Source organism: Diceros bicornis, chromosome 10 (genome assembly GCF_020826845.1).
Source record: "Diceros bicornis minor isolate mBicDic1 chromosome 10, mDicBic1.mat.cur, whole genome shotgun sequence".
In the NCBI taxonomy this organism is placed as follows: Eukaryota; Metazoa; Chordata; class Mammalia; order Perissodactyla; family Rhinocerotidae; genus Diceros; species Diceros bicornis.
This window is the reverse complement of record NC_080749.1, coordinates 21,352,751-21,365,363: the sequence shown is the minus strand read 5'-3', so window position 1 is coordinate 21,365,363 and position 12,613 is coordinate 21,352,751. Positions and strand designations below refer to the sequence as shown.

General features: G+C 37.6%; 1 protein-coding gene across 1 annotated transcript in view; it reads left to right on the top strand.

Moving 5' to 3' along the window:
- The window catches only part of MCM6 (minichromosome maintenance complex component 6), a 31,626-nt gene extending 19,586 nt beyond the window's left edge, over positions 1 to 12,040 (top strand). The window contains exons 12-17 of the mRNA XM_058548887.1: positions 1,417 to 1,545; positions 2,832 to 2,993; positions 4,901 to 5,036; positions 5,847 to 6,002; positions 7,886 to 8,025; positions 11,522 to 12,040. Coding sequence (XP_058404870.1) covers positions 1,417 to 1,545; positions 2,832 to 2,993; positions 4,901 to 5,036; positions 5,847 to 6,002; positions 7,886 to 8,025; positions 11,522 to 11,638 — 840 coding nt within the window. The 3' untranslated portion in view covers positions 11,639 to 12,040. The remainder of the gene's footprint in view (positions 1 to 1,416; positions 1,546 to 2,831; positions 2,994 to 4,900; positions 5,037 to 5,846; positions 6,003 to 7,885; positions 8,026 to 11,521) is intronic.
- The last annotated feature ends 573 nt before the right edge of the window (positions 12,041 to 12,613 follow it).

The following is a 12,613-nucleotide window of genomic DNA, read 5'->3' as shown; positions in this document are numbered from 1 at the left end:
GTATCACTTTTTTTTCTTAATTACGTAACAGTTTTAAGATTGAATGTAAAATTGTGAATTTACTTAAATTCTAACACGTTAGTATTAGAGATATTTATACTTAGACTTAAATATTTAACAACATTGCACAGCTAAGATGTGCACAGAATTACAAAATGACATTCTGCGGGCCGGCCCCATGGCTTAGCGGTTAAGTGCATGCGCTCCACTGCTGGTGGCCTGGGTTCGGATCCCAGGCGCGCACCGATGCACTGCTTGTCTGGCCATGCTGAGGCCGCATCCCACATATAGCGACTGGAAGGATGTGCAGCTATGACATACAACTATCTACTGGGGCTTTGGGGGAAAAATAAATAAAATTATAAAAAAAAAAATGACATTCTGTAGAAGCTCATATCATAGGTATACTTTTAATTGTTGAGCATGCATTAGGCACAATGCATACCTCTTACTTGCAGTGAAACTTTAAATATTATCTAAATAAAAGCTGCCTTCCATTATGTGAATGTTTGGGGGAGTTTTAGTTTTTTTATGTTTTGGTTTGTTTTTTTCCTTCACAAATCCATATAAATATTTGACCCAAAACCCCGCACCCTCCATAGCTGGGAGTTGTCTGATTTTCATATATTTGTGTTTGTACATGATTCATTAAATTAGTTTTTTAACTTTTTGTTGGAAATAATTTCAAACTTATAGAAAAGTTACAAGAAATAGAATAGTGCATATAGTACCCACTCTTTATTTGATTCACATATTAACATTTTGCCCCATTTGCTTTATCATTTGCTCTCTGTCTACGTGTTTTTTTCTATACCCTTTGAGAATAAATTGAGAATATTTTCTTTGAGAATATTTTTAGTATGATTTTATTTTTTTCAATGTTACAATTCTATGATGATTGTCTTCATATATTCACAAGCTCCAGTATAATGTAGTGGCTCAGAGCATGGACTCTGAAGCTAGACTCTTCAAATCCTGGCTCCATCACTTACTAACTATGATGTTGGGCAAGTTACTTAACCTCTCTGGCCCTCAATTTACTCATCTATAAAAGGAAGATAATATTATGTACCTAATAAGGCTTTTATGAGGGTTGCATGAGTTAATGCTTCTAGACACAAGGCAACAGTGCTTGGCATATACTGCTGGCCCTAGAAATCTTAATTCTACTGTTATGATTAAAGTTAGTTAATTCCTTCAGGAATATTCTTAGAGTGGAGCAAAGGTATGCATTTAAAATTTTGATTTTAAATGAAACTGGTACCAAACTTTCCTCAGAAGCTTGATACCCATTAATACATCTTTCAGTGACATATTAGAGCTTGTTTTTAGCTGTAAATAATTTCTTAATGCCTAGGACAGTCTGAAGTGGATATTGCTGTGACTGATCAAAGTGATTTTCTTGTTCTGAATTAGGTTACAGATTATGCCATTGCCAGGCGTATAGTAGACCTGCATTCAAGAATTGAGGATTCGATTGATCGTGTCTATTCCCTTGATGATATCAGGAGGTATCTTCTCTTTGCAAGACAGTTTAAACCCAAGGTAACCTGCCCTTTTATAAAGTAATAGGGCATAATGGGTATAGGAAAGTGGCATTTAAACAAAAAAGTTATATGGAAATTAACTGAACCTGTACTTGTTTGGATTTTTTGTTTGTTTGTTTTGAGAACAGCTTGTTTCTTCAGAGTTGAGAAAAGGGAATTTTAAAATACTGAATAATTCCATTTCTTTTGCTTGTTAGGTGCTAATAAAAAGATTTTTATGGGCAAAGAGTTTTGAATAATCAAAGAAGGACATCCTTTTATTTCAACCATTATTCCTAAGAATCTTAAAACTGTATGTGCTTAAATCACTAGTCTACCAAATGCTCTAGAATCTTTCTCTGAGGAAGAACTTGGCTTCCTCTCTAGGTCATTGTAGTGAACATGAATTACTATTTTACAGTAATCGATGTAGTTCATTGGATTGATTCTGTACTGGGTCAAGGATACTCACTTGGACATTTATTTTTGAAATAAACCTCCATAATGCATCTCTTTCTCATTTGGACATTTATTTTTTTAAATAAACCTGAATAACGTGTCTGTTTTGTTTGGCATTTTCCTAAAATAGAATACGAAAATAAAAGATTGTGGTTGAATTTTTTACACTGTTGTCTGGCTTGACTTTTGGGAGTTACCTTAGATTTTAATTATCCATCACCTTCACTTGATTATCCATAATATTAAGATTGACTCTCACTGTCCCAAAAGAAGCTTAGTCATTTAAAACTAAGGGTTATGGGTCACTTTTGTGTGCAGAGGCATTTGTTCTCCATTACTGTATACTGGTCCCTCTGTGACCTTGGCATGCTTTCTTAATATGCTGAGTTCCTTGCTCTGAAAAACTGAAGGTTCTTTAGTATGCCTCACTTTGTTGTTGTTATTCAACAAATAATAAAGTTTACTGAAATAGGTGGTGTAGATATATATTGACCTCTCTTTTTCTCAAAGATAGCATAAATTAATTAACTGAGCCTCAAGAATAATTTTTTTAATGAGCTTTAGTTAATTTGTTTAATGAGCTTTGGCATTTTTTGGAAATGGCCATTTGCTTAAATACTAACCGTACTGTCTTCCTGTTCATAAAATTGACACATGGAATTCACAGGCCCCTTTAGCATTAGTTTCTTTTGAAAGGCATTTCAGTATTAATTCTTTGTCATTGGCTTCAAAGTTTTGACCCTCTCAGTTCCCCAAAGTGTCTCCACCTGGAAGGCTCTTAAACTTATGTTTAATGCAGCTCTCATCAAGTAGAAATGCTCTGACTTCAGTGATGTTCTGAAACAGATTTCTAAAGAGTCAGAAGACTTCATTGTGGAACAGTATAAACGTCTCCGCCAGAGGGATGGTTCTGGAGTAACCAAATCTTCGTGGAGGATTACAGTGCGACAGCTCGAGAGCATGATCCGTCTCTCTGAAGCAATGGCTCGGATGCACTGCTGTGATGAGGTATCAAAGTCACTTTAACATAATGGGGGGAAAGAGAAATTGATTTGTTGGCTTATAAGCATGTTGTTGTCTTTGGTATAGGAGTTTTTATCTTTGTTATAGGACATACTAGCATTCACTGCAGATTTATTTTTATATAACTGTTGAGTACTCATAGGATACATGAATGGGATTTCTCCCTTTGAGAAGGTTGCTGTCAAGCATTTATTGAGTGCAGTAGGTAGATTAATAGTAATGAGATAATTATAGATTATAGAGGGCATATAGAAGTGAGTTACCATTCACGCCATTCATTCAAGAAAAATTTGTTTAAACCCTACAATGTGCTTAGGTCTCTGGGCTGGGGATACAGATATGATAATGTAGCCCCTGGCCTCAAAGGGAACTCTCCTCCTTAGGTTTGTATAATGTGTGGTTATTAAACTGTACATGTCAGTGGGTATTTAGGGAGTAAATGGGGAGCAGTATAGAAGGGCACTCAAGCCCTCATCTCTGCTTCAAGCAAAGCAGCCCTGCTTTTACCCAGCTTTGTATATTAAACAGTGTAAGATTTTGTTTGAAAAAAAGAGTTGGCTATTTTTATTTTAATGGTATGATTGAGGTATAATTTACATAGAAGAAAATGTATAGCTTTGACTTTTTACATATACCCTTGTGACCACCCAGCTCAAAGTACAGAACATTTCTATGATCCCAGAAAGTTCCACTGTGCCCTTTTTCAGTCTTAGCCCCCTTCCCAGAAGGAACCAGTGTTCTGACTTCAATCACCCCCTTTCTATCCCATTGCTTCAGTTTTTGGCTTTTTTTATTTTGGTTTAATTTTTCAAGTTCTCTGATATGGTGCTTTACTGTTTACAAAGTACTTTCACACTGTCTTATTTGATATTTTTTGATTCACCTGACATTTAGTGGATATTTTTGTGGGATAAGAGATGACTAAGAGAGCCCCTGCCTTCCATTGCTGATAATCTGGTGGGAGCAAGGCATAAATTTAATTAGGCATGTGACATACAAGAGGGAGGATATTAGTATAGAGTGTCACCAGCAAAAAGTATAGAGATCAATTCTTTCTTAAAGAAGGGAGGTGCTGACATTTAAACTTGATCACTGAAGGGTGAGTAGAATTTTGATAAGCATTTTATTTATTTTTTTAAATTTTTTATTTTATTTATTTATTTTTTGTGTGTGAGGAAGATCAACCCTGAGCTAACATCCATGCTAATCCTCCTCTTTTTGGCTGAGGAAGACCGGCTCTGAGCTAACATCTATTGCCAATCCTCCTCCTTTTTTTATCCCCCAAAGCCCCAGTAGATAGTTGTATGTCATAGTTGCACATCCTTCTAGTTGCTGTATGTGGGACGCAGCCTCAGCATGGCCAGAGAAGCAGTGCGTCGGTGCGCACCTGGGATCTGAACCCGGGCCGCCAGTAGCAGAGCGCACGCACTTAACTGCTAAGCCGCGGGGCCGGCCCTGATAGGCATTTTAGAGTGAAGGTAGAAAGTTTAGCAAGAGCATAGGGTATCTAGACAAATATAGTGAAATCTGCAGAGAAAGAATAGCTCATGGTGGAGGGGAATTCTTAAAAACCATGCTTCTTTAAAATTCTTTAAAAACCATGGTTCTTAATTTCTGCCATTTGTACCTTTTTTTTTTCATTGTGATGTTTCCTAAAATGAGTTTTATAGAACTGACATGTGTCTGGGGGAATCTATAATAGATTTCTCTTTCTTTTTGTTGGTCCTTTTAGCCATTCTGGTGAATTTATGGTACTATCTCATACTTTATGTGTCTATGAGAGGGGCAGAATGTGAGAAAACCAAAATACCACTATGATTTTGTACGGAGAAAACCTGTTTGGTATGTCAAGAAGAGTGACTTACTGATTTGCCTCATCTTGATTGGTTTAGGTCCAGCCTAAACACGTGAAGGAAGCTTTCAGGTTACTGAATAAATCAATCATTCGTGTAGAAACACCTGATGTCAATCTAGATCAAGAAGAAGAGGCCCAGATGGAGGTAGAAGAGGACCCAGATGGTATCAATGGTGAGATGTTTGTTCATGACTGTTATGGAGTTGGAGACCAAAATGTTTTCTAAGATATCATGGCAAAAGGGCACTTGTTAATGGTTATGAAGTCTGTGTAGCAAAAGGGAAACGTGGATGTTGATTTTCATTAAGTGTTTACAAATTAAAATAAATATAGGGCCAGCCTCGATGGCCTAGTGGTTCAAGTTCAGCGTGCTCCGCTTCGGCAGCCCAGGTTCGGTTCCCAGGCACAGAACCACACCACTCATCAGTAGCCATGCTGTGGTGGTAGCTCACATTAAAAAAAACAAGATTGGCAACAGATGTTAGCTCAGGGTGAATTTTCCTCAGCAAAAAAATAAAAATAAGATAAATAAATAAATACAATTAAATAGTTGATATAAAATATATATGCTTAATAGACTGAAAGACAATACACCAAAATGATGATAGTGGACTTATTTGTATTCCCTGGGCTTATTTCTATTGTAACTTTGCTCTTGAATTAAAAACACTCTCAAGTACATTAAAACAGACAAATATCAAAATTTAAAATTTTGTCTATAATGTTGCAAATGCACTTTTAGATTATGAAATCTTTGTATCTTTCATCATTCTCATTCCTTCCAAATTATTTTTTGCCTTCACTAGTAGCCTTTACAATTTATTGTAATTGCTTCTAATTTATTTGTATAACCACTAAATACTGAGATAACTATATGCTTGTTTTGAAGTTAGTATTAAAATATAAGTAGTATACTTATAAACATTTGATAAGGGAGTGTTTTAGGCACAAAATCAATATTCAGAAGGTTATATATCACTTAGGTCATGCTGACAGCCCTGCTCCTGTGAATGGAATCAACGGCCACAGTGAAAACATAAATCAAGATTCTATTCCAAAAGCCTCCTTAAGGCTGAGCTTCGCCGAATACTGCCGAATCTCTAACCTTATTGTGCTTCACCTCAGAAAGATGGAAGAAGGTAAGGCTGTACCTAATGCTGCACACATGCTCAGCCACTTACATAAAGTGTATTCGCATAAACCCCTTCAGACTGCTAAAAATTATATTGTTTCATCAGAAGAAATGATAAATTGTTAGACATGGTCACTTTGGCAAAGGATATCTACAGAGTATCAGCGTTTCTGCCAGCCTGGACATTTCCCCACAAGTTCATTGTCAGTCAAAGGTTTATGGATCATTCTTGTTAATGTCCTTGGCCTATTTTAGTATTTTTGAAGCAGAATTTGGGATCTGATAATATATAAAGAAACATTTAAAAGTTTTTACAGATACAAAATCACTATTCCTTACAACAGCCTTATTTAAAATGGATGGACTCCTAAGGTATTTATATTTCATAGGCAAGTAATTAAACTCAAAATACTATATTAGCCAAGTATATTCCAAACTAGAAATTGAAGTAAAAATCCTTGTTTCTCCGTAGATAAAGTGTGATATCTGGACATTAGTACACTTCCTGCCCTTAACTGCTTTACTATGCTATTCCAAGTTTTATCAACCTATAGTTAGCCACAAGGCAGAAGGAAAATATGAATTCAAGGAGTCGAACTTAAACTTCAGTTTGGTGGTTAACTATCGGGTAATTCTTATTTAAAAGTTCCAATATGCTGGCTTCCAGACATTCTGTTTCATCACAGTGTCCTATCTATGATGGAGGAAGAGAATGCCAGAGACTGTCTTAGCTTACTAAAGATTTGAGCCCTTTAGTTTCTGTGCTCCTTCCCCTGGGAACTATGGATCAGTGGGAAGGAGAAGAGAAGGCAGTAAAGGGGCCACTAGGACAGACAGGTGTTAGCCCCACTCCCTTCTCACATAAAAAGATTTGGGAGCTCACATGTTCTTGTGTTCACATTATACTTCATTATTCTGTTTCTCGTGCAACTAAGTTTTACACGTGGCAAACGGTTGATGGAGCACCCAGACACTGTCTGCATTTCACAGATAAATTCTGCTAGGTCTTCTTCCTTGCCTTGAAAAAGAAAAAAGATACTGTTCACCCAGTCAAGTAAGTTATTATCTCTCAGCTGCTCTCTAGTCCAGCACAGGGAGCGCAATTTTAAACCAAGGAGGTCACTTCCCCAAGCGCATTTGGACAAACCACTGAAGTTTCAGTGTGGCCATAAAAAAGTTTTTCAAAGGCATTATCATTAGTAAAGACAGAATTTTCCTATTTTGAATTCTCATTTTATTAACAATTGCTAGAATCAAGACTGAGTTTTCTTTTATTATAGTGTATTTCTGTGATAGTTACAATATTATCCAGGTTCCAGCACTTCTTGTGAGTTCAGAGTTCTGCTTTAGACTCTCAGCAGACAGTTCAGTCAGTATGGATAGACCTTGCTGGAATAAATTGGTAATTTTTTATTTTGAGTGAACGCTCATGGATTTCAATTCTCAATTGATCTCAATTTCATAGTCTTCCCCTTTCCAGAGAGGAAAAGTTATCTTTAAGAAGTTTTGCTTGCCATTGCTTAATTCCTAATTTATGCTTTCAATTGCTGTTGACAAACATTCTCATAGGTGATGAAGAATAAGAAGGTGAAGGAAACACCTTCATACTTTGAAGTCTTAATAGCTTTAAAAAACTTGTTTCTTATAATCTCTAGTTTATTAGATTTTTCTCTTCAGGATAAAATAAGGCATACTTTAATACAAGTAATATGACAGGTTATTTCAGGCTTATGCTGGAACATTGCAAACCTTATTTCAGCAGATGCACTTTCTGACAGGTTGATGGTTATCTAATCTGTACATTATCTTGTGTAGGCAAACTCCAAGAATCGGCAATACAGTTTGCTAGAAGGATAATTTAATCCTTTTAAAATGTATTTTTTGTTGCAGAAGAGGATGAGTCGGCATTAAAGAGGAGTGAGCTTGTTAACTGGTACTTGAAGGAAATCGAGTCAGAAATAGATTCTGAAGAAGAACTTATAAATAAAAAGAGAATCATAGAGAAAGTCATTCATCGACTCACCCACTATGTACGTACAGACCTGTGCTTTCTCGGGTATTAATGAGGGAGGGAGTTCATGCCTCATATCTGTGTAGGTTCATTAGGTGTTCATTTATTTTGATTCGTTAGGGTCTAGTCAGAATTATGAGTTGTAAAACAAGAGAGAATTAACAGCAATTAATTGACTTATTTCCTCTGCTAAAACAAATAGAACTTAAGTTAAATCTGGGAAGGTGGTTTTAGGGTCTTACTATTTGAGTGTTTTTATCCTTTGTTTTCCACTCCCGTTACCTTAAATCTTCAAGCATCCTGACCACTCACTCACTTTCTACCTTTCGTCTTCCTCATACCCTTACCTCCCACATTACCCAGAGGACAGTCTATGGTCCATCCCAGTAATCACTCTTTTACTCTTAACTTCATTCTCTCTTTGTTTTGCTTACTTGACAAAACCCTAGCCTTGGTTAAATCTAATTCTTTTTCTATACCTATATCCAAGCAGTTAAAAGTATCTGGAGAAAAGCATACAACCATGTGTCCATTCTTATTTTAAATTCATGATGACAAATCTCAAGTAGACAATTCTTCTGTTTGAGTGACCTCACAATTGCACTGCCCAATGCTGTTACTTTTCCCTAGTCAGTTCATTCTCCCACTCTCTTAAAGGACCATTACATATATACCTTCTCTCTACTCAAATCAATTTGTCATTCTCAGTATTCAAACTGTCAGCAGCATTTGTCACAGTTGATCACTGCTAGAAATACTTTGTTCGCTTGGCTTCTGAGTCACCATATTCTCCTGGATCTACTCCTGTCTCACTGGTTATTTCCTCTTGGTCTCTTTTCCTGAGTCTTTCTCTTGACACTTTTTTTTGTCCTGAGGAAGATTCGCCCTGAGCTAACATCTGTGCCAGTCTTCCTCTATTTTGTATGTGGGTTGCCGCCACAGCATGGCCGCTGAAGTGGAGCATGCCGAACTTAACCACCAGGCCATGGGGCCCCTTCTCTTGTCACTGTTTTTTTTTTTGGCTGAGGAAGATTCGCCCTGAGCTAATATCCATTGTCAATCCTCCTCTTTTTTAGCCTGAGGAAGTTTAGCCCTGAGCTAACATCTGTGCCAATCCTCCTCTAATTTTTGTGTGTGAGACACTTCCACAGCGTGGCTGGTGAGTGGAGTAGGCCTGCGCCCAGGATCTGAACCTGCGAACCTGGGCTGCTGAAGTGGAGCTCACAGAACTTTAACTACTTGGCCACAGAGCCAGGCCCTCTTGTCACTTTTTAAATGGAGTACTGTGCTCAGTCCTCAGACCTCTTTTCTATTACATTTATTACTTAAGTGATTTCATTTGATTCTATGAATTTAAACCCATCTGCTGATGACTCCCAGATTTATATCTCTAGCTCTCACTTCTCCTCTAAACTCCAGGTGTATGTAGCCAGCTGCCTGCCTGTAAACAAATAGGCATCTCACACTTAATGTGTTCAAAACAGTTCTTTCCTCCTTCTAGTGTCCCCCTTTACTCAGTTGCTGTAGGCCACACACCTTAGAAGATTCCTTGATTCCACTCTCCCCTCACAACTTCTCCTTTTAGCAGTAAATTCTGTGAGCCTGCCTTCAGTGTGTGTATTCTCACCACCTTGACATCCACCTAGGCCACCATGCTTGGAATTCCACAGGAGCCTCCTAACTGTCCCCCTTTGTGTTGGCTCTCTACGCAGCAGCTAGACAGATGTTTTAACAAATGGAATTGTTTTAGTACCCTACCTTCCAGTCCTTCCCTTGTGGTTAGAATAAAACTAGTCTCCATACCATGGCCTGCAGAACCCTTCACAGTCAAGCCCCTGTCTACCTCGCTCACCTCATTTCATAGCACTCTTCTCCTTGCCCATTCTGCTCGGTGACACTGGCCTTGTCACTTCCTTAGACACACCAAATATGAAGGCCTTTGTATTTGCCCCTTGTCTCCTTCCCCAGATCCCTTCCTCCATCATGGTGTCTGCACAAATGTTACTTTTTCAAAGAGGTTCTTCTTGCCTAGCCTGTCAAAATAGTAGCCTCCTTCTTGCTGTCACCTCCTTACCCTGCTTTGTTTTTCTTCATAGTGCTTAGCATTGCCTGGCAGTATATTCTTTATTTAGGTGTTTAGTTTGTCTCTCTCATTAGAATGAGGGCACCATGTGGGCAGGGGCTTTGTTTTGTTAACCACCATATCCCCAGGATCTACAGTGGTGCCTGGCACATAGAGGGGTCAAATATTTGTTGAACGATTGAATTTTTCTGTTCAAATGGCAGATACTCGACTGTCCTGCAATTCTCTTCACAGTACTCAATATATAAATAATATAGGTGTCACATGTCAGGGTTGAGTCATCTGAAAAACTGTTTACATGTGGGAGTAAATGAGGGTATGATTATTTGTGTTATGAGACAACAGCTACTCAGATCAGAATTTAATAAATGTATGAAAATAAAGGTGAACCAGGGTGGTGCGTGCCCAAAGTTGTCTTTCTAGTGGGCAGTGTGTTGCACCAGGCCAGCCCTTCCCTCCCTAGTGCCTCTCGGGGTCAGTGTAAGATAAAATGACCCACACGAGAAATCCACATTGGGACACCTTGTGAAATTAACTGATCTAAACTGGGGTTACCTTTTTCGGTTTGACTCACCACCTGAGTTAACTCACTACAAAAGATTAGAGAACTTGTACTGTGCTGATCAAATGTGCTTCCTGTGAGGGTGTGTTAACACACAGAGTGAGTGCTTCAAAGTGTCCAGTCCCTCTTAGTGGCATTAGTGCTCATACTATGGGACTTCACTACCTTCTTAGGATCAAATCACTATTTCCTGAGTTTCTCTGTATGGGTTTGGCTAGGAGTCCTTTTCATTTGTGGACATTTTAGACTGACTGATAGATACATCGTGGCTTGAACTCTGTCGTGAAGATTTTTAAGCCACATAGCAAGCATGTTCTAGTTTTTTTTATTAGCTAATAGCTCAAAGTGAAAATTTTCCCATGTTAATTATCTTTAGATTATGCATCTAACTGAATTATGAATGGATGGTACCTGAAAGAGTTCAGTGGCTAGTAATTAAAAATTAACATAATATTAAGTGAAAGTAAATATTGTTATTAGAGTGATAAGCAGAATGATAAACATTTAACAGGATTATACACAATTGCATAATCTTAAAATTCATGCATTATGTTCTATTTTTTTTGAAATTATGTTTACAAGTACTTGATGTAATATGCCAGGAAACCTCATTAAAATTACAATGTCTATTGAGCTTACTTGTGTATTTCTTAATTTTTCAAAAGAGGTTTCTGGTATGAAAAAGTCTACATCCTAATGGGAAGGGGATTTAGCAGAACCTTGGTAATGATTTTAAGGTGTAGTCCTTTTTCTAGGGGCGGAATGAAAGAAAATGTTAGTAGCAAACATTTAGAAAAAGGGTCAAGTCCTGTGTATCTGAGCATTTCTGTAATACTGCTGGAGAACTAAGGACAAATATTTGTTTCATAGGATCATGTTCTAATTGAGCTCACCCAAGCTGGATTGAAAGGCTCCACAGAAGGAAGTGAGAGCTATGAAGAAGATCCCTACTTGGTGGTTAACCCTAATTACTTGCTTGAAGATTGAGATATTGAAAGTGACTAAGCAGAGAAACTGTAGCCCTCTACCTCCTGGCCTGGAGTCTGGATGGAGCTCTACTGGCGAGAGAAGTGTTTCTGGGAGTGATGCTTCAGGAAGATTTATTTTGAGGAACAAGAAAAGTTCAGATGGTCCTGTGTGTCACCTTCCTGTCATATGCTTTTATACCAACACAGGCTTTAGCACTTTGTTTAGTGTGCTTCTTGTCTAAGTGAAGTTGGAGCCTAATAATATGTAGTTTCTATAACAAAGGCCTTTGTTTTCATGTGTAGGAAAAGGTCCATTACTTTTATGGTATGTGGTATCTTATGGGGAAAATAACTTTTTTCAGTTGCCAGCTACTGCTTTTTTTAATCAAAATAAAATAACTTGTTTTGCAGTTGTCTTGGATTTATGTCTACTCTACTCTAATTATTGCCTACATCTACTTATGAATATGAGTCTTTCCCTTTTTGCTTATTCTGGGGCAAGGAGGTGGAAGTCTGGCATTATGGTAAGCCTTTAGGATTAGGTTCCTGTAAGGAGGCATCCTTATTAGAATTAGTATGAAGGTAAGGGGCCTTGGAGATGACTTTCCAAGGTTAATTCCAGTTCTGTTTTGTTTTGTTTTTTTAAGATAGTTAAAAAATGAAAAGTTCATTGAAATTCTGTGTCCTAAGAGTAATTTCTCAGAATTATTTCCTAACTGCTTGTTTGAGGGAAATATGTCATTTTCTATATTACATACCATCCCCAAATTTTATGGCTTTCTTCCAGGAAAAAATTGTTGCTATTTATGATACAAACAGCCACTAAGACTTAGCTGTAATCAGTATGTTCATGATGTAGCAGTTCCTCTTGTTGCAGGTTTTCACAACAGATGGCATTCTGGGGCTGCAGAGCCAGTTACGGAATGTTATTTGTGGTATGTGCATTCACTAATAGTAACTTCACTCTCTACTGGCTTGAAAACAGTAAGGGTGA